This window comes from Eptesicus fuscus, chromosome 23 (genome assembly GCF_027574615.1).
Source record: "Eptesicus fuscus isolate TK198812 chromosome 23, DD_ASM_mEF_20220401, whole genome shotgun sequence".
NCBI classification, from domain to species: Eukaryota; Metazoa; Chordata; class Mammalia; order Chiroptera; family Vespertilionidae; genus Eptesicus; species Eptesicus fuscus.
The window spans coordinates 4,798,520-4,820,584 of NC_072495.1; the positions used below are offsets into that span (position 1 = coordinate 4,798,520).

The 22,065-nt window shown below is 53.9% G+C and overlaps 1 protein-coding gene across 1 annotated transcript in view; it reads right to left on the minus strand.

The window, feature by feature from the left end:
- Positions 1-22,065, minus strand: part of SRRM4 (serine/arginine repetitive matrix 4) — a 204,240-nt gene that overhangs the window by 26,006 nt on the left and 156,169 nt on the right. The window contains exons 4-7 of the mRNA XM_008142765.3: positions 6,572-6,715; positions 4,699-4,785; positions 3,011-3,082; positions 1,187-1,213 (exon numbers count right to left, since the gene is read on the minus strand). Of these exons, the coding sequence (XP_008140987.2) occupies positions 1,187-1,213; positions 3,011-3,082; positions 4,699-4,785; positions 6,572-6,715 (330 nt within the window). The remainder of the gene's footprint in view (positions 1-1,186; positions 1,214-3,010; positions 3,083-4,698; positions 4,786-6,571; positions 6,716-22,065) is intronic.

A 22,065-nucleotide genomic window follows, 5' to 3' on the forward strand; every position in this document is an offset into this window, starting at 1 on the left:
AGGCTTGGGCTATGGACAGGATGGACCACGATGACTCGAGGTCCCGGCGTAAAGAAACGGAGGCCCGGAGGGTGAGCGGATTTGGCCTTCAAGGCAGACGGGTTTCAGGAATCAACAAAAGGCGTGACTGGCCAGGCCCTGGGACGGGAGGGCTGGCTTTGGCACTGAATCGGACCTCGCATGAGCCGTGGATCTGACCTCGCCGTGAGCCGTGGATCTGACCTCGCCGTGAGCCGTGGATCTGACCTCGCCGTGAGCCATGGATCTGTCTTCATGCTTGAGACTCAGTTGGGGGGGCGGGGGGGGGGCAGGGCCTCCCTGAAAGACCCAAGTTCAAGTTCCGGCCCCACAGCAGGTGCTGTGTGACATTGGACAAGAGGCCCGTCTCTCGGAGACCCCTCCTCGGCTGTGACAGTGAGCCGGGCCCAGGCGGCTGGGCCGGGTGGATGGAGGACGCTGGAAACCACGTCTACTTGTTCCTGAACGGACGGAAGGCCCTGCACTCTGCCAGCCGCTCGCGATGTGGCTGCGTTACCGAGGAGCACGCGCTGTCCTGACGCTGTCGGAGACCTGGGTTGACAGTTGGCTCTGCCACCATGTGACTGTGTCTGTGGACATGCCTGTCCCGGCGCCTGTCTGAGTCTCAGTTTCTTCGTCTGTCACATGGGGACGCACCGCACAGGCTGTGATGAGGGTCAGTGGGGACTGAATACGCACAGGCATGGAAAGGGCTTAGCGCGGGCTCCGATGTATGGGGAGTACCCTAGCTGTGTTTGTGCCCCCCACCCCCCCAGTTTCCAGTACAGTGGGGTTGCCTCCATCGCTCAGCCGGGGGCTGGGAAGGCTGGGGGGGGGGGGTGGGGTGCAGGCGGGGGTGATGTTTCTCTCCACGCCCCACCCCAGGTCTGTCAGTGCTCAGATGAGGCTCTGGCAAGTGGGGGAAGCTCCGGAGAGGGGCCCTGCCGGCGCTGGTCAGGGGCAGCCGCTTGCCTGATGGAAGCTGGAAGCTGACTTTCAGGGAGGCAGGCCAGGCCGCTACTCGGGAGGAAACTGACACAGGAAGAGGAAGAGGAAGAGGAAGAGGAAGAGGAAGAGGCTGAGCCCACGAGCACGGGGACACGGAGCCCAGAGGCTCTGGGCCAAGAAGGCAGAGGCCGAGCGAGCAGCCAGGGGACACGGTTCTTACCTGTGCCTTCTCTTCTTGGAGAACGACCTGGTGGAAGGGGAAGGGAAAGGGAAGAGAGAGAGGGAGGGCGGGAAGGAGAGAAAGGAGGAAGGAAGACACAGAGGGAGGGGGGAGGGGGAGGGGGCAGGGGGAAGAGAATAAAGAGAGGTGAGGTTGAGGGTCTTTCCCTGGGATGCATGTATCAGTGCGCTTGCGATCACGTGACACCGGGGTTGGGACGCTTAGTGAAGCCTCCTCGTCTCTTAGATTCCGAAGGGTATGAAGACCACATGGAGGCACTGTCTGCATTTTGAATTCCCAGGTCAAAACCTACCAGCGCTCGGTCCTCACCCAAATCGTCAGTGAGCCCGTATGAGGTTGGGCGAGTCTGGTGAGGTGACGTAAGGGAGTCCTCTGCCCCCTCCCCACCCCCAGCCTCACTTTCATCTGTCTCTCCCCAGCTGTGGACGCATCACTGTCATTATCATCATCATCACTGTCATCCGCAAGGGACAACCAGCTTCCACATGTGGGACTCACTGTGGGCCAGGCTCGTGCCCAGCATCTCACACACTCATCCTCTCTTTCCCCCAAACCCTGGGAGATACTATTAACAACCATTTTACAAAGATACCGAAGCTCAGAGAAGTCAGTTAAGTTGCCCAAGGTCACACAGCTTTCACCCGAGTAACTCCTGCTCATTCCTGGAGTGCCTCTCCGGTGGCCTCATTTCCTTGTAGCGTGTTCCGATCCCCAGGCTGTTGGGTGCCTTCCCCCTGCCCCCACAAGCTGCTGCCCCCCAAGCTCCGAGGCCAGACCTGCTCACATGATGATTACCCAGCTCCCCAGCGAAATGGGAGCAACTTGAGGGTAGGGGCTGGGCCTGGGTGGCTGTTCTGTTCCCGGGCGCCCAGAATCCTCATTCATGCCACATAAAGGCATTCAATAAACAGATGTAAAAAGTAGAATTTTTAAAAAACTTGAAGCCTTTTTAATGGAGGAGAGAAAAAAAAAAAATCTCAATGCATCCTCTGCTCCTAGCTCCTGTCTCCAAATAGCCAGGCATCATTCAGCAGACACGCTGTGGGCGAGGCAACGCTGGGCCACGCGGGGTGGGTGCTGCTCAGAGGGAAGAGGCTGGGCGGTCAGCACCAGCGTGTCCTCATCTCCCCGTGACAAAGCGCCGGCCTGGCCCATAAACACAGCCTGCGTCCTCCGCTGAGCACCTGTCCACTCTCCTGCCCGCCCCAGGAACCCACACGTGTGAGTGTGTGTGCCTGGTGTGGATTGGGACCTGGTGGGACGTGTGTCCAGTTCAGATGCCCCTGAACTGTCCACAGGGGGGCAATCCCAGAGCCTGTTTGCCTGATTCCGCCGTGGGACACGGGGACCAACCGCGAGGCCTTTCCTGGGGATTTCTGATGGAGAGTCCGCGTCCCCGAGGCTGGGCCTGCGATGCGGAGAGACGGCAGCGGGGCCCCCGTGGCTCCCACGTGGAGCGGGGAACCGTGTGTCCTGTTGGGGTTCCATCCGCCCCCCCCCCCCCCCCCCCCCCGGTTCTAGACCCTCCCGGAGGCCTGGCTGTCCCTGGGACACCCCTGCCTGCCTACCACCCAGTCCCCTCTGCCCAAGGGGCTTTAGTGGGCCTCTGGCCCTCGCAGCCAGGGTCTCACGTTGTGCAAGATACAAAGACAAACAACAAAAGCAATTCCTAGAGAAACACTCCACGTGACTGAAATGCTCCCGAATGCCCTTTCGGTGCCACCACTCTCCCCGCCCCCACCCCGCCCCGCCCCGCTCCCGCCCCCTGGCGCGTCCCTGCTGGTGGAGGAGGAAGAACCATACCTGCGCCGCTTATGCTTCTTGGAACTCTTCTTCTTCTTTTTCTTGACAGGCGACGAGCTATAGGACGGGGACCTGTGGGAGAGGGAGACCTCGTCAGAAGGAGGTTCTTAAAGGCCGGGGATGATTTCAAAAAGACCCCTTTCCAGCCCCGATGCTGGCCTCAGCTCTCAGTGACACACACACCCAAGTATTTGTTTGAAACGTCAGGCTGAGGGTCAGGTGACCCGAGTTCCAATCCTGACCTTACTACCAACTCACGAGGTCACCTTGGGCAGGTCACTGCTCTCTCTATTCCCCCCTGACAAAGCGCCAAGGCTGAAAAAGGTTCGGAGTTTCACACTCAACGGAGGCAGCAGCCCGGGGTCAGGCAGTAGGGAGTGGTGGGGACTGTGGCCAACCAGAGAGCACCTGGCTGAAGGGAGGCCAGCCGAGGGTCCGTGTGGGACTGCAGCCTGGGCTGCCAGAAAACCCCCTTTCAATAGAAGTCACCAGAACACATATTTTTATGTGAAACCTCCTGGCTTTTAAATGTTGGTCACCAACTAAAAAGACAAAACCAAAACCAAACCAAACCGAACACCCTCCACAAAAGCCACTTGGCAGGGCCAACAAACATGTCTGCCTGGGAGGGCAGGGCCGAGAACAACCCGGCTCCTCGGGTGTCACAGTGCCTGTCCCCAGACACGAGCCTCGCGGGCATTTGCTGGATGAGAAAGACGTAGTGGAGCCTGATGCCCGTGCTTTCCTTCTTTGAAGTGTTCTCATGCTCCCCCGCTAAGATCCAGAGGCATAAGCCATTTGCCCCAATTCCACCACTCGCCCCACAATGTCTGGAAGTCAGGGTCTCATCCACATTCCCCTTTGGGCCCTCTTAGAAGGAGGCTAAAGGGGTGTCCTGGGACCTGTCACTCAGACACTCCTCTCTGCTGCCCCCTGCAGGCTTCTTCGAATACTGCCTCCCAGGTTTGGTGTGTTTTTCAACTCCCCCTTCTAAGGTCTCTGCCCACCACTGTGGGTCTAAAGAGCGGCAGCTTAGAAGAATATCTGGGAATCTTTTTAAATACAAAAGAATTAAAAGAAATTGTACACAGAAAAAATCATAGGATAGAACAGAATCAATAGCTGGCACAAATATAAAACCCATTATCCTTGGCTTTAAACCTGCTGGTGGGCGTGGCAGAGCCCAATGAGGAGCCTGGAGTCATGTCCCTGGGGGCTTTGCCACCCCCTCTCGGTGCCTTTCTTTTCTCATCTCTAAAATGGGGACAATAATGCTTGCCGGGTAGGTTGTGGTCAAGGGTAAAAGAGGTTATGGAGGACACAGTGCTTCGTGCAGCCCTCCACACAGGGAGAGTTCTAAAAATACCCAAAAAACAAAAAACCCAAATCAATATTCATGGTCACGACGATGCTGCCGGTTAACTGGTCATTTACTATGTGTCAGACACTGTGACAGCTCCTTCCGCGTCTGGGTTTCCATCTAATTCACACAACAATCCCAACAGGTAGGAACTATCCTCATTTACAGAAGTGGAAACAGAGAGGGGAAGTGACTTCTCCAAGGTCACACAGCTAAATAAGAGGCAGAGAGAGGAACTCAACCCAAGGGGTCACTGGCTCCGAAGCCCCTTTGACCCCCGTTTTGTCCCGTCCCCCATCTTCAAGGCGTCCCCTTCCCTGGGCCTCACCTCCTTCTCCTCTTCCGGGTAGACTTCTTCTTCTTCTTCTTCCCCCTGGAGGACGGCGGTGGCGTCCGATCTTTGTCGCGGGAGGTGCTGTAGGGAGCACAGAGTCTGGCGTTAGAGGACTCAGGGTTCCCGAGCCCCCTCAGGGCTGTCGCCACCGAGGGAAGAAGGACCCAGCTCCTTGGAGGGTGAAGGCCCAGAGCGGGGCCCTAATTAACGCCTCATGGCTGGATCGGGCACACTTCAGACTAAGTGCCTCAAATAAGGAGTTAATGCCCACCTAATGAGACAGACGCTGTACGTTACCCAAACACCAACTGATTATTTAAAACAAAATTATAGAGGCTAACTGCTCCTTAATTGATTTACTATCAAACTTGCAAATGGTTCACCTTGGTAAATAAATCGCTTTTTAAATAATTAATCGGCAGTCCGGCCCCTTCTCTGCCCAATACGTCTTGTCTGCATAGTGCCTGCTGGAAATGTAATAGGAGGCGTATATGTTAAGTGGCAGCTGATTATTGGAAGTATATTTGCTGAGGTCTAATGTAATGAGATACATATCTTATATCGCCTCGCAGAACCTCAGAACTCTCCGCTTTTCAGGAATAATTATTTCCCATTCAATTAAATTCAAATGCTCAGGCTGCAGTTAAATGAAGTCGAGCTATCTCCTATTATAATCGGGGCAGGCTCCAGGGATATTTTTAAAATACTATCCCATGGCAAAAGGAGGTGGTTGGGGATGAAAAACCACTTGGAAATTGAAACACGCCAACCCAGTTGGACCACAGTGGGAAAATGACATATTAATAAGAATATTATTGTCTTTATTAGCCATAATGCAACTACCATTTATTCACTTATTACATACATGCCGAGCGTTTTCAATGCTTGGATGCTCGCAGACGCGGTGAGAGGGGGCTGATTCTTCTGCCTCCTTCTACGGCCTGCCCACGCTGCCCGCAGGAAGGGTAGTTCCTGCTCGGAGGGCTTCCCCACAGAACCCGCCACCTCTGGGTCCTGTTTCTGCGGCCACGCTTTTGGAAAGTACCCAGCTCTCTCTAGACCAGCATAAAACGCTGCCATATTGAATTCTACTCCAAGAACCTGATCATTTTGGTGAGTGGGAAAAAAATGATCAAGTGGTTACAACATACGCTAAGGTCTCTGCCTTGCCAGAATAGAAATCATAGAGCTGTAGCCAGAATGTTTGCAAGAGTCAGTTTCAGCGGGTTAAACCTACATATCAAGGGGATTGCGACTCCGCTGCTTAACTACACTTACATGTGAGGAGACTCAGAGGACACTACGCGCTTCCGGAAGCCGACAGGCTGCTGGGTAACTGGGGTAGGCCACTTCCAAACCTTTCCTTCAACAAGTGCTGACACAGAGGAAGAGCCTAATACATATTGGGTGAGTGGCCAAATGAGGGGTGAATGGATGAAATAATGTAGCCACATGTTAAATCGTCTGGTTTCATATAAACATTCCCCAACATAACAGTGGCCAGGAATTTGAGAGAAAAAAGAATCCAAAGTGTTTAAGGAAGGGATACTTAAGGGGGGAAAACACCGTTTATAAGTATATTGTGCGAAACAGAAAGATCTCATTGTTTCAGTCAATAACTCTCACTTCTCTCTGGAACCCGAGAGTCCCAGGGGAGCAAGGTTTGGGAACCACTGTCCTAGAGCAGATGGGGTAAAACCCAGAAAGCCCTTGCCTCTGGGTAGAGTTGAGGCTTGCTGATCCTGATGGAAGGGTTGAAAGTGGAGCTTGCAAAGCCCGAGGGGAGGAGTGGCCAGAGAGACAGACTCATTTCTGCCTCCTCAACCTGCACATTCTCTCTGGCCTGGAGGAGTGGGCAGCACCTCACCTGCGTGCTCTCGCAGGACTGCGCTCCCGGCAGGCCTTGTCTCTCTCCCAGCTGGTGCCCGAGGCCTCTGTGGCCAGATGCTGGCTCAGCTTTCCAGAGGGTCCATCCTGACCTGGAGCCATGGGGCTGCTCTGGGGTTCTGTCCTACAGGAACAGAAATAAGGAAGCAAACGTGTTAGACTATGACAGAGACTCGCAATGCTCGTCAAACCTCCCTAGATGCCCCTAACATAGCCCAGCTTCCCTGGCAGTTAGTTTGGGGCCATGGGGTTATCTTTGACCAATGGTCTCTGGGTGGGAATGACATGTCATTTCCAGTTTGACACAGTAAGGTCTTACTGTGTTCCTCTGTCACAGCGACTCTGATGGAGCAGAGATGCCTAACCACTTTGCATGACAGAAATCAACCTTAGTTAGGTGAAGCCACTGAGGCTGAGTTATTTGTTACTACAGCACAGTGAACCCTATCCTGACTAAATCACAGCGAGAGGCTGGAAACCAGCATTTCACTTCCTTCCTCAAGACATAATTTGAGGCCAAAGCATGATGTCACTAGTTCCAACTCCTCTTTGCCATTTCAATTCCATTTTTTTCTTGCCTTATATGTATATGGAACAGAGATACCTGAATTTAAATACCACTCTCACCATATAGTGGCTATAGGACCGGGGGCCAGCTCCTCAACCTGAGTCGCAGTTTTCTAAGTTATGAAATAGGGACTAATATCAGCGCATATGTTGTTGAGCTGTGGTAAAGATAAAGTAAGTGAACAGGAAGACCTAAAAAGTGTCTGTTTTCTTCCCTTTCCTTCCCTGGGAACCAACCCTCCCATCGGGTGCCGTAGCAGGCCTGAGGCCGCCCACTTGAGGAAGGCCTGAAGTTCCCTCTTCTGCCTCTAAGATGAGCTCCAAACAACACAGGCAGGTCCCTGAGTTCCCCCTCCTTCTCTGAGTCCCAGGGAGGGAAAAGAAGTTGCCTAATTACCCAGTCTTTGAAGAGACTGTCACTCAAATCTGCTGGCTCCTAAGCGGGAAGAGTCAGCAATCCAGAGTCACAGGTGGATCCGGCGCCAACAGCAAGCGCCCCTCCCTGCCCGCCCTGCCCGCAGACTCCAGGGCCAGCATTGATCAGCAAAGTCGGCAGTTCTCATGCCCCCCACTGCTGCAGCCAGTGCATCAAGATTGGTTTTACGACTCGGGATGAATGCATCTGATAAGCCCCCTGCTCCTTGGGGCTGCCAGGAGAGCAGGCCAAGCCCAGTCAATATTGAAGGAAGGACAGCAAAGGCATCCATCTCTGTCAGCTGCTTACGGTGCATCTTTAGAAGCAGAGCGGGGAGATACTGCAGGCCCAGGAGGAGTGAACATTCAGGTCAGGGCTTCCCAGCCCTCCTCACTGCCGGCTGCATGCCTCCAGAGCTCCCTCCATCCTGCTCAGCTTGTGTCCCCTGCACCTCCCTGCCCCCCCCCCCTCCTCTGAGGGTCCCATTTCCATGCCTTTGCCCAGGCCAGTCTGTCCATGTGGAATCTGTCCTGGCTCTTCTCAGACAACTCAAGGTTTGCCATTTCTGCCCAGCCCCCAGCAAGGCGTGCCTCCCCTACACTTGTCTGGCCGGGGCTGACTGCACTCATGAACGCCCATGCCCCGAGGGTCGGCAATGTGCCCAGGTCAGCTCTAAGTGCGGGGCTGCAGTGAACACAACAGATGTCGCCTGTGACCATGGAGTCTACATTCTAGATGGGGGAGCAGGTAATAAACACACAAGTGAGTAATAATCAGGCTTATTGGGTAGTAATAAACTATGGAGAAATAAATCAGAGAAATGGGACTAGGGAGTGGGAGGGGGTGACTGCTATTTTGTGCAGAGTAATCGGGGAAGACCTTTCTGAGGAAGTAACGGGGTGGAGACTTGAAGGACTAGGGACTAACCTTGCAGCTGTGATGGTTTGGCCATGTGTTCACAGACTCTTTGGCACTCCCGCCATCAGAAGATGGAGCCCAATTTCCTTCCCCTGAGTATCGGATGGGCCTGGTGACTCACTTTTAACGAATACAATAAATTGTGGAAAACAGAATAAGTCAGCAGGAGTGACAACGTGTGACTTCCAAGTCTCGGTAAAAAGGCAGCTTCGTCCACACTCTCTTGAACTGACCACTTCCAGGGAAGCTGGCCGCATGGAGAGGCCCAAGGTGAAGGAGAGCCACGGCCTCCTGCCGACAGCCAGCACCACCCGGCCCCGGGAGTGGCCACCGTGGATGTAGACCCAGTCCCAGTCCAGCCTTCAGGTAAGACTGCAGCCCTGGTTGGCATCTGACCACAATCACATGAGGGAGGGTGAGCCAGTCGCCCAGCCAAATTTCTGACTCACAGAAACCGAGACATAATAACTGTTTATTGTTTTAAGCCACCAAGATTTGGGGTAATTTGTTGCCCAGTAACATATAACTTCTACACAGGCCTCTGCAGGAAGCAGGACATGTGCTCCCGGCAGAAGGAACAGCAAGTTCAAAGACCCTGGGCATACACAAGGGACAGCAAGCAAGGGCCAGAGTGATCAGAGATCAGAGACCAGGTCTTTGTCAGTCCTAGGGAGAACTCTGGGTCTTCTGTGATCGGCATGAGGAACCTCTTAAACAGAAGAGGGGTACGGTCTGGTTTGCATTTTAGAAGGATCCCTCCAATGGCTGGAGACACAGATGGAACAGAGGGAAGGACAGCGACGAGGAGACTGCAGCAATAGTCCAGGCTGAGGGCAGCAGGCAGCAATGGAAGTGATGGGATGTGGTCAGATGCTAACATATTGTGAAGGTAGAACTAGCGTCCTTTGCTGCTCGTTAAATTGGGGTGCAAGAGACTAAGAGAAGGGGAGGGGTCAAGGAGGACTCCAAGGTTTAATGCCTGAGCAGCTGGCCAGACGGAGTCCCCACCGCTGAAGTGGACATGGTGACGTAGGGAATAGACACCTGGGGCGGTCTAACCCCTTTCCCGGGATGTGCTAATCCATTTGGTACCCTCACTGCAACTCTTAATCATGTGCTAGGACCATGTCACTATCTTCTCTCACACTAAACTATGAGCTCCCTGAGAGCAGGGTCATGTCTTCCTGCCCCGAGCCTGCTGCTTAGCAAACACCCACAACACATGTTCAAGGAATAAATTAAAGAGCACATGCATGGCTGCAGAGAACATTTGCTTCGAAAAGCTAGCAAGGGCTTTGGAGATGCTTTGAGCGAATCCCCGTGTGCTACAGTTGGTGGAAATAAACTAGCCGTGCCTCAGTCTACTCAACAGGCCCATCCATGCCTGTTCTGTTCTACCCGCTATGTCTCTTAGAAAAGCGACCCATGAGCTTAGCGGTGTGTGGGGATGGCCCAGCAGATCATGAGTTGGACACACAGGAGGATGGCATTTCCGACTCTCTGGGGCACTATAGGAAGACAAGACACAAATCCATACCAGAGCGGCCCTGCCACAGGCAAACACGGAGAGCTGATGTGAGGAACTGGGCGGTGAATAAATGCACGGTGAGCAGTCCGGGCACTGGCGGAAGGGCTTGGTGACTTTGCGCATGGAGGGAGCAGGGACACGAGTCATCGGCAGGTAGGGGGAGATGGTGGGTGCTACTGCCGGGCACTGGGGCATAGGCTCAGGCTGAAGACAATGCCTCGTCCATCACTGCCTTCAGCAGGGTTCAGAATCCAGGATGGGGAGCTCCTGGTGATGCATTGATGAGACAGGGATAGTGGGCTGGCTGCAACTTAAAATTGCCCTCCTTCGTGGCCCCACCCATCTCCCTTCTCTGCCTCCAAATCTGCATCCTTGCAGGTTTTTAAAAACATATACATACTTACATATTTTTTATTGATTTCAGAGAGAGGAAAGTAGAGGGATAGAGGGATAGAAACATCAATGATGAGAGAGACTCATTGATCGGCTGCCTCCTGCACGCCCCGCACTGGGGATCAAGCCTGCATGTGCCCTGACCCGGAATCAAACTGTGACCTTCTGGTTCGTGGGTCGATGCCCAACCACTGAGCCACGCGGGCCAGGCTTTGCAGGGTTTTAAGAAAACGCTGTGTCCATCTTTGCTGAGAAGGACCCGTTTTACCACACGGCCCTTCGATGCTGCATTAAAAAAACTCAAAAGAAGGCAAGCTCTCCAGGGGAGGCGGGCACAGTGGAGTCAAAGGCCAGCGGCTGCTCCACCTCACAGACTGAGGGAGGGAGACTGAGTGCCGATTTCACGAGGCCTCCCGCTCCCTTCCTGCTAATCAGCGACCTGGAGCTTAGTGGCTGCTCTCCTGTAGTCATGGCAACCAGCAGATTTACAGCCTCTGATAAGAGCCAGGGCTGAACTTTCTGCAAAACTCTCTGAGATGCCTGACTCCCCGGCCACTTCCCTGGGTCTCTCTCCCAGCAAAGTGCTTGTTGGGCCCAGGGCTGGGTGCAGGTCCCGGTGCCCAGCACTAACCGAGTTGAACATTCAGAGATGGACCATGTTGCAGGGGAGCGGGAAGGGCCCCCAGCCTCGGCCCACCTGGTATGGGGAGGGGAAACTGAGACCCCAAGAGGCAAAGGGACTTGCCCAAGGCCACACCATGGGTGACTCATGTTAGACCAGCAGCTGGAGCCGTGGCCTTTTGACCCCCAGTCGAGTGCTCTTTCCATGTCACTTGGTCACAGCAGCAGCTGGCATGTGTCAAGCGCCTGCTCCATGCTGGACCCTGGGGTCAGCACTTTCCCATGTATCATTTCATTGAAGTTTTCAAAGACACCCAGAAGTACGCATGGTCATCCCCACTACACAGATGGGAAAACTGAGAGCCGGAAGAGTAAGTGGCAAGAACACCCTGCCCTGTGTGTACTAGGTGTACCGGTTAATAATGCGAATTTTTCAATAGATGGAGTTACACATATGTTGATATATATGCGATTTGATATGTATGCTATTTTCTTGTATTGACAACAAGCTTCAAAACTTCATATGCCAAATTTGCTGAAGGTGTTAACATCATAGATATTTTTACACTTAAAAATGTCGAATTTTGTGCCAAAAACCCCCACATTTGCAGGAAGTTATAATTCATTACTTTATTTTGAAGAAAAGTGCTGCTGAATACTTCGGGAAGCTTATGGTGAACATCTCCATCTCAAGATACTTGTGAACGCTGGTTTAAACACTTTGAAAATTATGATTTTGATGTGAAAGACAAAGAATGTCCAGGTCAACCAAAAAAATTTGAAGACCAACAATTACAAGCATAATTGGATGAAGATGTGTGTCACACTCAAAAACAACTTGCAGAAAGATTAAACGTTGCTCAGCAAACAATTTCCGATCATTTACAAGCAATGGGAAAGACTTTAAAGGAAGGAAAATGGGTGCCACATCAACTGAATGAAAGGCAAATGGAAAACCGAAAAGTCATCAGTAAAATGTTGCTTCAATGGCATGAAAGAAAGTCTTTTTTGCATTGAATTGTGACTGGCGATGAAAAGTGGATTTGTTTTGAGAATCCCAAATGCACAAAATCATGGGTTGATCCAGGTCAACCATCAATATCGACTGCAAGGCCAAATCGCTTTGGAAAGAAGACAATGCTCTGCGTTTGGTGGGATCAGGAAGGTGTGGTGTATTATGAGCTTCTAAAACCGGGTGAAACCGTTAATACTGATTGCTACCGACAACAAATAATCAATTTGAACCACGCTTTGATTGTGAAACAACCAGAATGTTCCAGAAGACACGGCAAAGTAATTTTGTTTCATGATGATGCACCATCACACACTTCGAAACCAGTTAAAGACACGTTAAAAGATCTTGCCTGGGAAGTATTAACCCACCCGCTGTATTCACCAGACCTTGCTCCTTCAGATTACCACTTGTTCCAATCGATGGCACACGCACTTTCTGAGCTGCACTTCAAAACATACGAAGAAGTAGAAAATTGGGTCTCTGAATGGTTTGCCTCAAAACAAGAAAAGTTCTATTGGGACGGTACCCACAAATTACCTGAAAGATGGGGAAATGTGTAGCTAGTGCTGGACATTACTTTGAATAAAGCACTTTTGATGTTTCTCTTGAAATTATCGTGTTTTCTTTGATTACAAAATCCGCCATTATTAACCAGTGCACCTAGTATAAGAATCAACTGAGGATAAAGGAGGACAATCTGCAAAACACTTTGAAAATGTGAGGAAATAATGAGTGGGGTATAATTACCCTGTAAGGCAGGGACTTGCCTTGTGTGTTTGGAGAAGAGGCTATAACTCAGGGTTTGGTCTGAATCTTACATCCACACACAGGAATGAATGGCACTGGTCATCAGGTTTGGGACTCCCTGACCCTCAGTGCCTCCATCGCATGAGTAGCCTCTCTTAGGGGTGCAGGAGTTGCTAATCCAGTGTCTCCCTCCATGCTGGCAACCCTCTGTAAGGTTCTCACTTTGACCAACTTATCCCATTACACAGATAAAGACACTGAGACCTGGGAGGCAACGGGACTGGCTTCCCATCCCAGGCTCGTGCCTCGGGTTCTTGGGCCACATGTGCATCCATAACCGGGAGTAACACACCCTTGTCCCCGCACCTGGCCAGACACTTGGACTCTGCCTGTTTCGGGAGAGAATGACAGCCCAGACCGTCAGCTCACCAGTTCACCAGAAAGCCCAAGGCTTCTCCTGGCTGACCCAGCCTGCAGACAAGATGGATTTATGGCTAATTTGTGCTGGGCTCCTGAGGCTCCAGGTTGGCCAGAGTCTTGGTACCAAGCCCTTTGGAAGGTGAATTAAGCTGGTTGGGGGCGCTCTGCGGGAGCTGTGCCTCTGAGCTTTGCTATGATGGTGGGAAAAGCACGGGAGCCTGGGCGAGACTGGGCGTTCCAGAGACATCATCGGAACGACACCATTCGCACGTGGGGCAGTCATGCTCATCTCAGGAGAAACGGAATGAGAAAGAGAAGGGAGCCTGACGAGGCAGGCATCTCCCTCGTTATTGCATTCATCTGGTCAACAGCTGTTTACTGAACACCTACTTAGTATCAGACTCCAAGGACCCAAAGTAGCTAAGACTTGTCTCTGCCCTCAAGGAGTTCCCAGCCTGGAGGGGAAGACTGATCCCTCAGCTGGGAGGACAGTCATATAGTGAGTCCTCTGACGGGGAGAAGCTCAGAGGACCACAGAACCACAGGGAGAGCACCTAATCCAGCCTGGGCAATGTGGGCGGGTGCCACGGAGAGCTTCCTGGAAGATGTATGGAGAGTAGAGTAGCATGTGCAAAGGCCCGGCACCACCCAGACACAGCAGTGGACTTCATATAACTGCAGCTGGAAGAGAAGGTGGGGTGAAGGGTGGAAGGCAAGAGCCACGACTGGCTTATTTCGCTTAGCATAAGGCCCTCAGGGTCCACGCATGTTGTCTCAAATGGCAGGGTTTCCTTCTTTGTGGCTGAATAATATTCCACCGTAGATGTTTATACCACAACTTCTCTCATCATCTGCTGATGGGCCCGTAGGCCGTTTGCAAGTCTTGGCTATTGTAACTAATATTGTAATGAACCTGGGAGGCAAAAGGAAGTAGAGGCGGAGAAGGAAAACAGGGCTGGATCCTCCAGGGCCGCAGGCAGGTGCTTCTCACGCCTTCGGGTACAGGGGACCCACCTGGGGATCGTGTGAGCACGGAGGTGCTGATTCAACAGGTCTGGGTGAGGCCCTGCGCTTCTGTGTTTCTAACCAATTCCCCCAGATGATGTTGCAGTCCCTGGACCACACGCTGAGTAGCCAGACTGTAGATTTTACAAAGGATTTGGACTTGACCCTGAGGGCTGGCCTCGCCAGACAAGCACCGCCCTCTAGCATGCTGTCTCTATGGGCAATTGATGAGAGTGGTTTCATTCAGTTCTCAGGACTGAGAGAGTGTGGGTGTGAACAGGTGTGTGTGTGTGTGTGTGTGTGTGTGGTAAACACTCTTGTATATCAAAAATTGCCAGCTTCCCAAGTTTAGGTCAAAGGACAAAAGAACCATATGGAGAAAAATAAGCTCAGCATTTCTCACCCAGCTCAGCCAAGCGGGCCAGGCCCCCAACCTGCCTGGGTTCTGAACTCTCATCTGGAACACATCCAGCCACTGCCCTCCAATCGACCCCAAATCGCCCCATCATTTCTCCCTCCACAGGCTGGCCTGCCGATCGCCTGTTTGCCTGGTGAGGGATCGCACTGCTGAGAGGGAGAGGCTACCCCTTCTTGGGACTGCCTGGAATGCAGGCTGCCCCGACGTGGGAAACGGCTGCATTCCAAAATGCTGTGGTTTTCCACTTGAACGGGTTGCAAACGATGCTGCTGAGAAAGCGCCCAGGCCCTGCAGCCTCGCTGACCTGAGTTCACGCCCCGATTCTGCCAAGCTGTGTCACCGCGGGCAAGAATAGCATCCCTTGCTCCCGCCCAGGGCACCCTCAGGACCTCCGCGTTAGTTGGGATCGCGGACAGGGTTTAGATTTCTCCAGGGAGGGCGGGCTGCTGCCTATATTTTCTTGGCGTGATGAGTCCCTTTGGGGCATCATCACAGCTGCTGCTGGAGGAGGCACCAAGCAAACCAGACCTGAAGGGCACAGGGCAGAGCGCGTGGCTTGACGGGAAACTTCCACCCAGGGTTGGAGGAGTCTTGGTTCAAGAGCGGAGAGTAGCGACGGGTCTCAAAGAGTGCTGCCAGGGACCAGTCACTCATTCCTCATTAGTCACCGACTCAACAGATACTTCTTGAGCACCTACTATACGTAGGCACTGTCCTAGGCACCGGAGACACAACAGAGAACAAAAGAGGGAGAGCCTGCCTGGCGGAACTTGCATCCTACCGGGATGGGCAGGGGGAGGCGGAGAGGAGCAAATTCACATAATAAGGTGTAAATGTATACACTACTGGAAAGTGACGAGTGCCATACAGGAGAGAAATGAGGCAGGATGGGGGACTGGGAATGCCACTGGGGGCTGCAAGTTTCAATGCGGTGATCAGGGAGAAGGTAACATTTGAGCAAGACTTGAAGATGATGAGGGAGTGAGCTGCGTGCATGCCTGGGAATGAGAACAGGGCACAGCCAATGCAAAGGCCCTGGGGTAGGGACCTACTACACCCACTGAGGTTAGAACTGAGGGAGTAAGGGGGAGTGTAACAGGGGGGACGTCAGAGATTGTAAGGAGGGACCAGCTCATGGGCCGTCGGGTAGGCTAAGGCAGAAACGTGACTTTTTCTCTGAATGAGAAGCCACTGCAGGGCCTGAGCAGGGGAGGCTACTTCTGGACTGTGCTGACCACAGGAAGTAGTTTAATGTCACCAGGCCTTAGCTTTCCTAGCTGAGGCTGTGAGATGGTAACGCCTCATGGATGTTAATATAACCTGCCTCAAGGTAATTGTGAAATGCGTAGCCCACTTCCCGGACACACAATAAGAGCTCAATATATGTTATTTGATGATGATGATGATGATGATGATGATGATGATGATAATAATGGAGGCGACAGAATGAATGCAGAGTTTGGTCCATCGCAATTCCACCAATCAGCAGAAAGCTCTCAGAAGACTCCGCCTCTGCAGCTCCAGCACCAATCACCAGCGAGTTCTCAAATCACTCCCTTGCCACTCACCCTCCCTTAGGCTTGTCCCAGAGGCCCCATCTTTTGCCATTGCCACTCTTCTCTGACAAAGGGCTCCCTGTGGGAGAGAGGGGTCTCTGGAGAGAGCAGATGTCTGGCTTTACACAGAAGTGGCCGTTTGTCAGTGCCAGCCAGGCATCCAGCTGTCCCACCTGTAGGAAACAGCTCCTCCACAGTCATCCTAATTAAGGAGCTGATGGGAAAGGTCTGTCCCTCCACTGGGACTTTCATCTGCCTTTTAAAAGTCAAACCCATTACCGCGGGACTGGGGGGGATTGGAGAGCTCTGTCTTTGGTGGGCATTCAGCTTCCTGATGATCTCCCTCCAACTCTGATGGGTGCCCTGTGGCTCCAAGAGGACTGTGTGTGTGTGGGGGGGGATTGTGCAGGAACAGCCTAGGGGTCTCAGGGCAGCCCCTCGCGACCACATGAGCAGAGGTCTCATTCAGATCCACGGTTTGACAACGGGCAGCCACTGAACAGCCAGGAGCCGCCAGGGGCTCGGGACTCAGCAGGTGGCCTTGCAAAGCCGCTGCATTCTCACACTGGGACTTGGACCAGCCACCCTCCTCCCTTCTGCAAAAGGGGCTGATGCTAGCGCCCAACCTTAGGGATGACACCGTCACGTGCCTGACGCCAGGCCTGGTGCAGCGCAAGCATTCGATCAGTGTTAGCTGTCCCTGTCGCTGCAATTGCTCACTGCAAATAGGCTCCAGGTCAGAAGCTCCCAACCTTGCTGTCTGCTCAGCTGGTCCCTCCGTTCTCAGGGTCCCCCCTTCCCTTGGAGAAGCCTCACCCCATCCTCCAAGGCTCAGCTCACCTCCACACCTGCTTTTTCTGACCCCCACCGCCCCCGCCCCACAGGAATAAATTCTTTACCTCATCCTGCTCCAACGGCTCCCTGTAAATCCCTCCAGGATACTGCAGCATGACCTTGAGCAAGGCCCCTCGTCTATTTAAGCCTCAGTTTGCTCATTTTTAAAATGGGCATAATGCCCCTCGCATGAGGTGGTTGTGGGAAATAGGTACTTATTAAACTCAGCACGATGTCTTATTATTGTAATTATAACTGCAATTACTTTGGAAAGAGGCTTGGTAGCTCTCGTGTGACAAAGAATTTCTGCTTGGCGAGGCGGCTTATGAATGATCCTTTCCAGTCATCTTTGATGCGGGCATGGCCTCCAATCTGCCTGGGACAGCGTGGGACCCCGAAGACATGGGGATTGGCCCGATGACCTCTGGAGAGCCTGTCCAGTTCCTAGACTTTGTGAGTCGCACTCTTCTCTGGGTCTAAGACATCCCCATCTTTTTGCCTTTCTGAACACACCGGGGTGGCACAGTAGGGCCCGGACCTCACACATGGCCCGTTAGCCCCCAATTTAAGGATGAGAGTTGTCACCTCCAAACACAGCTTCTGAGCTCACAGGCTGCAGCATGGGCATGCCCACTCCCCCAATTCGCTGTGTTAAAGGGACCCCCATTAATTGAGCACCTACAAACACCTCATCAGTCATTTAAAACCCATTCTCTCACTTACTAGTAAGTCCCATCATAAGCCCTGGAAGTGGGTACTGTAAGGGTTGATGAGGAAACAGAGGCTCAGAGAGGTAGTGGTTCGCTTAAGGTCACACAGTGAACAAGTGAGGGTGTCCAGAATTCTTAAGGAACTGTGGCCGTGTGTCCCTGGCCCGGACTGAGTCTGGCTACACGGTCCAGGCTGTGCCCACACAGCTTGTGATGTAGCTATGTCCTTTTCCACTGCTGGCCATGTCCCTGCCCCCTCCACCCTGCCTGGTATTCCGCCTTCTCACTCCCTCCCCCCCCCCCCCCCCCACCCCACTGCGCCGTTCCCCGGCTGCCGTCTGCACAGTCTATTGACCGACACAATCAATCAGCCAGCTTGCTCCGACAGCTAGAAAACACCCGTCCACCGATTTCCCCTCCAGCGCCTCTCCGCAGACCATGAAGCCTCACTAATTTGGAATTTGCAATGGTTTCGGACACAGAACCTGCATTTCTCATTCCTGTAAAAGGACAGCCTCACTGGAATGCCATCACGTGCTCCCCTCGGGGCTTGTGAGCAAGGCCCTGGCAGCCAGAGCGCCTGTGTCTACTCCTTTCCTCTTTGTTCCTTATCCTGCTTCCTGCCACCTGCATCCGTGTCCAAGCTGGATAACGGACGGCGCCATTATAGATGCGAGTCTTCCTCCTCCTCCTCCTCCTCCTCCTCCTCCTCCCCCCCTCCTCCTCCTCCTCCTCCTCCTCCCCCCCTCCTCCTCCACCCCCTCCTCCCCCTCCTCCTCCTCCTCCTCCACCCCCTCCTCCCCCCTTCCTCCTTCTCCTCCTCCTCCTCCTCCTCCTCCTCCTCCTCCTCCTCCTCCTCCTCCTCACAGCGGCTGCTGCGGAGCACCGGCTCTGAGCTCAGCACGCCCCTGAGTGCTGCCGTGGTTCTGATGCTCCTCACCAGCTATTCGAGGCCGGTGCAACGATCAACCCCGCTTCACCAATGAAGACACTGAGGCCAATGGGCCTGCTAACAGGTGGTAGAGACAGAATTTGAACCCAGATAGTCAGCCTCCGGAATCCACGCCCTACCCCCCCATCCTGCCTCGTGGGCTGGGCACCACGGGGGCCACTTGGGGATCCCGAGCCCCAACAGTGCCTCCTGCCTTGGGTGTGCAGAGCCAGGGGGTGAGGCCATGGGCGAGCTGCCTGGTGAACTCTGTCACCGTGGCCACCACGGCGTGGGAGGTGCGGAGCCCTCGGCAGGAACTGGTGGCAAGGAATGAGAAGGCGCTTTCCTCGGTTCGAAACCCTGTTTGAGGGGTGGCTGCCCTCAGGGACCAACCATCTCCCAGGGCTCTGGTTCTCCCTACAGACCTCGCGCCGCACCTGGTGGCGGAGGGAAGCACCGCGGCCAGCTCGGTGCTGCTGCTCCGTGAGCCCCGCTGGACTTGCGGATTCCTTCTTCATGGCGGGAAACGGCGGCCACGTGGGGGCTTTGGAATGTGATTTGAGTGGAAAAGAAAGACCATTTTTAAAAATCCTTCTACCCACTGGGCTGGTGGGGCACAGACACAGCCTTCATTCATTCTCTGTGAAACCTCCCTGGTGGTGGGTCCTGAGGCTGGACAAGTGTGTGGGGGGGGAGGCTGGCGGGATTGAAGCATTGGTCTTCAGACTAGTCCCCCCCTCCTTGACCATCGTGACACTGCCTCCCACGGAACTGCACAGGGTGGCCACTCTGTCACTTGTGTCAGCCAAGACTATCCACACGAATGCACAGGATGTGTCCAGCTGTGTGTGTGTGTGTGTGTGTGTGTGTGTGTGTGTGTGTGTGTGAGTGTGTGAGTGTGTGTGAGTGTGTGTGTGTGTGTGTGTGTGTGTGTGTGTGTGTATGTGTGTGTTTCTGTGTGTGTGTGTGTGTGAGTGTGTGTGTGTGTGTGTGTGTGTGTGTGAGTGTGTGTAAGATGGGGAAGAACCTGGACCCAGATGTTCTCAATATCAAGATGTGTCACTGGCAGAGCCAGGGTGACCATACAAGTACCTGTCCACATGGGGACACTCTGATCAAAAGCCCCAGGGCGCGTGGTCATCCTGGTTGTCTCTTGTTTCTGACCTTGACCCTCGGTGCCCAGTGTCTCCTCATGCAAGCACCACAGGCACCTGAAACCTGTCCAAACCTCAGCACATCACTGCCCCCAGCACCGACCTCCTGATCACTACCAGCTGACCACTACCCTGGACCCTCCCTTTCTCTGACTCTCACATCCAGCCCATCAGCCAATCCTGACCATTCTCGCCTCAAAGCACCTCAGCATCACCTCCGTCTCTCCATCTCCACTGGCCCTCCCGGGTCCAAGCCACCACCCTTTCTCACCGAGAAAATGCCCCGGCCTGTGCGCTGGCCCTGCCAGCCCATCTCCACGCAGCAGGGTGGGGGGGAGGGGGGTTACCTTCCAAAATGCGGAGGTGGTCATGTCTCCTTCTGCAGAGCCCTGAGGAGCAAGGCCAGATTCCCGACTGGCTCTCTGGCCTCAAGGCCCTGGCCCTGGCTCACCTGCCCAGGTGTGTCATTCTCTGGGCCATCAAACCAGCTGAAGCTCTCGCAGGGCCCGAACAGCCGGGCACCTTGGCTCCAGGCGTACCTCCCAACAGATGTGGTGTGGCGTGGCCTTCAGGGCACAGCCTAGAGCCCAACCGCCGGGTTCAAACCCTGGTCCTGGCGCCCTGTGACCTGGGAACTGGCTGCGCTCTCTGGTCTGGATGTGGACAGCAGCAGTGCCCACACCGCTCAGGTGTTTCAGGGATTGACAGTGAGTCTATGGAGAGCTCTGGGAACAGTGCCTGGCACATCCCAAGTGCTCTGTTTACTAATTAAGAAATGACGTCTCTCATCTTCCCGCTTTCTCTGCCGCTCCCCAGGCATTTCTGGAGCTTCTGCTCTGCTAAGACTTAGAGCATAAAGGCTGGGCAGCCAAGTCCCCCGTCAAACCCTTCTTCCCAGGGAGCTCGAGAGGAGGTCACGCAGCCAGGGGGTGGCAGAGTAGTGAGCCCTGAGTCCTGGGCTTCAGGTGCCCTGATGGGGGCTCCTCCTGGAAGCCCCGTCCCTGCCCGTGCTGCTGGAGGTCGGGGTGGGGCTGGCGCAGGGCAGGGAGAAGGTCAGCCGGGTGCCACTCTGAGCTGGCAGCCAGGGAAGCCTTCATCACGCCACGTCACCAGCCAGGGCGGTTTGGCTCGGCATTTCAAATGCGTCCTGATACACCAGACAGTCTCAGGGAGAAAACAGGATTTGCCTTTTGTTGCAATTTTAACAGAAAGGGGAGACGTCGCACACACTTTCTCCCTCTCCCCAGAGAGCAGCCCGTTGGGAGCAGTCAAATGTTTCCAGCCAAAGCCCGTGTTTCCCCAAACTGTATCAGCCGGGAGGGCGACGGGAGAGACGGAGAAGGGGGTGATGAGGCGGGGGTGGTGGTGCACTTCTCCGCAGTGGATGCAGGGAGGGGGCTCCGCTGTCCATCTGTCTGTCTCACACCTAACAAAGAGAGGAGTGGGGACAGAGACTGGACAGGTGTGGGGCTGCTTCCCTTGACGGAGGGTCTTGGCTCATGTTCAGAGGAGCGCAGAGCCCTTCGGAGACCCCACCGGGGGTTCCGCCCACTCCTAGTAAGTCCCGTGGAATAACGAGGCTGATCCCGAGACCAACAAGCCTCGACCCGCTCATGGGAGCAAGGTCAGCCACAGCGTGCCACGCGGGCCTGTCTCGATCGATGGCAGCTCTGCCATGGGTTTGTTACTAATGATTATTAAAGATGAGCATCTGGGTTTCCAATGAAAACAAATGTATAAATACATGCATCTTCATCATCTCAGCTGATGTCAGCTCGAAGTGGTAACCTCGGAGTTGTCCTTGACTTCGCGATCTCAAACTTCCGGTCTGACCTGTCAGCAAATCTAGATGCTACCTTCAGAAAAGATCTAGAATCCAGTCACTTCTCTCCTCCCAGGTGGCTGCCGCCCTGGTTGAAGCCCCCAGCATCTCACCTGCATTATTGCAAGTGACTACTAGGTCTTCCCGCTTCTGGCCTGGCCCTCCTGCAGGGTACTCCCCAGAAGGCAGCGGCAGGGATCCTGTTAAGACTCAAGCTAAATCATGGCACGCCTCTCTTCAAAGCCCACCAATGGCTTCCCATGCAATCTGGCCCCTGGCCCTACTCTTTCTTCCTGCTCTCTCCACTCCTGCACCCCTGGCCTACTTGCTGCTTCTCTGACATGCCCATTAGGATCCTACCTCAGGACCTTTGCACATGCTGTTCCCACTGCCTGAAACAGTCTTCTTCCCAATATCACA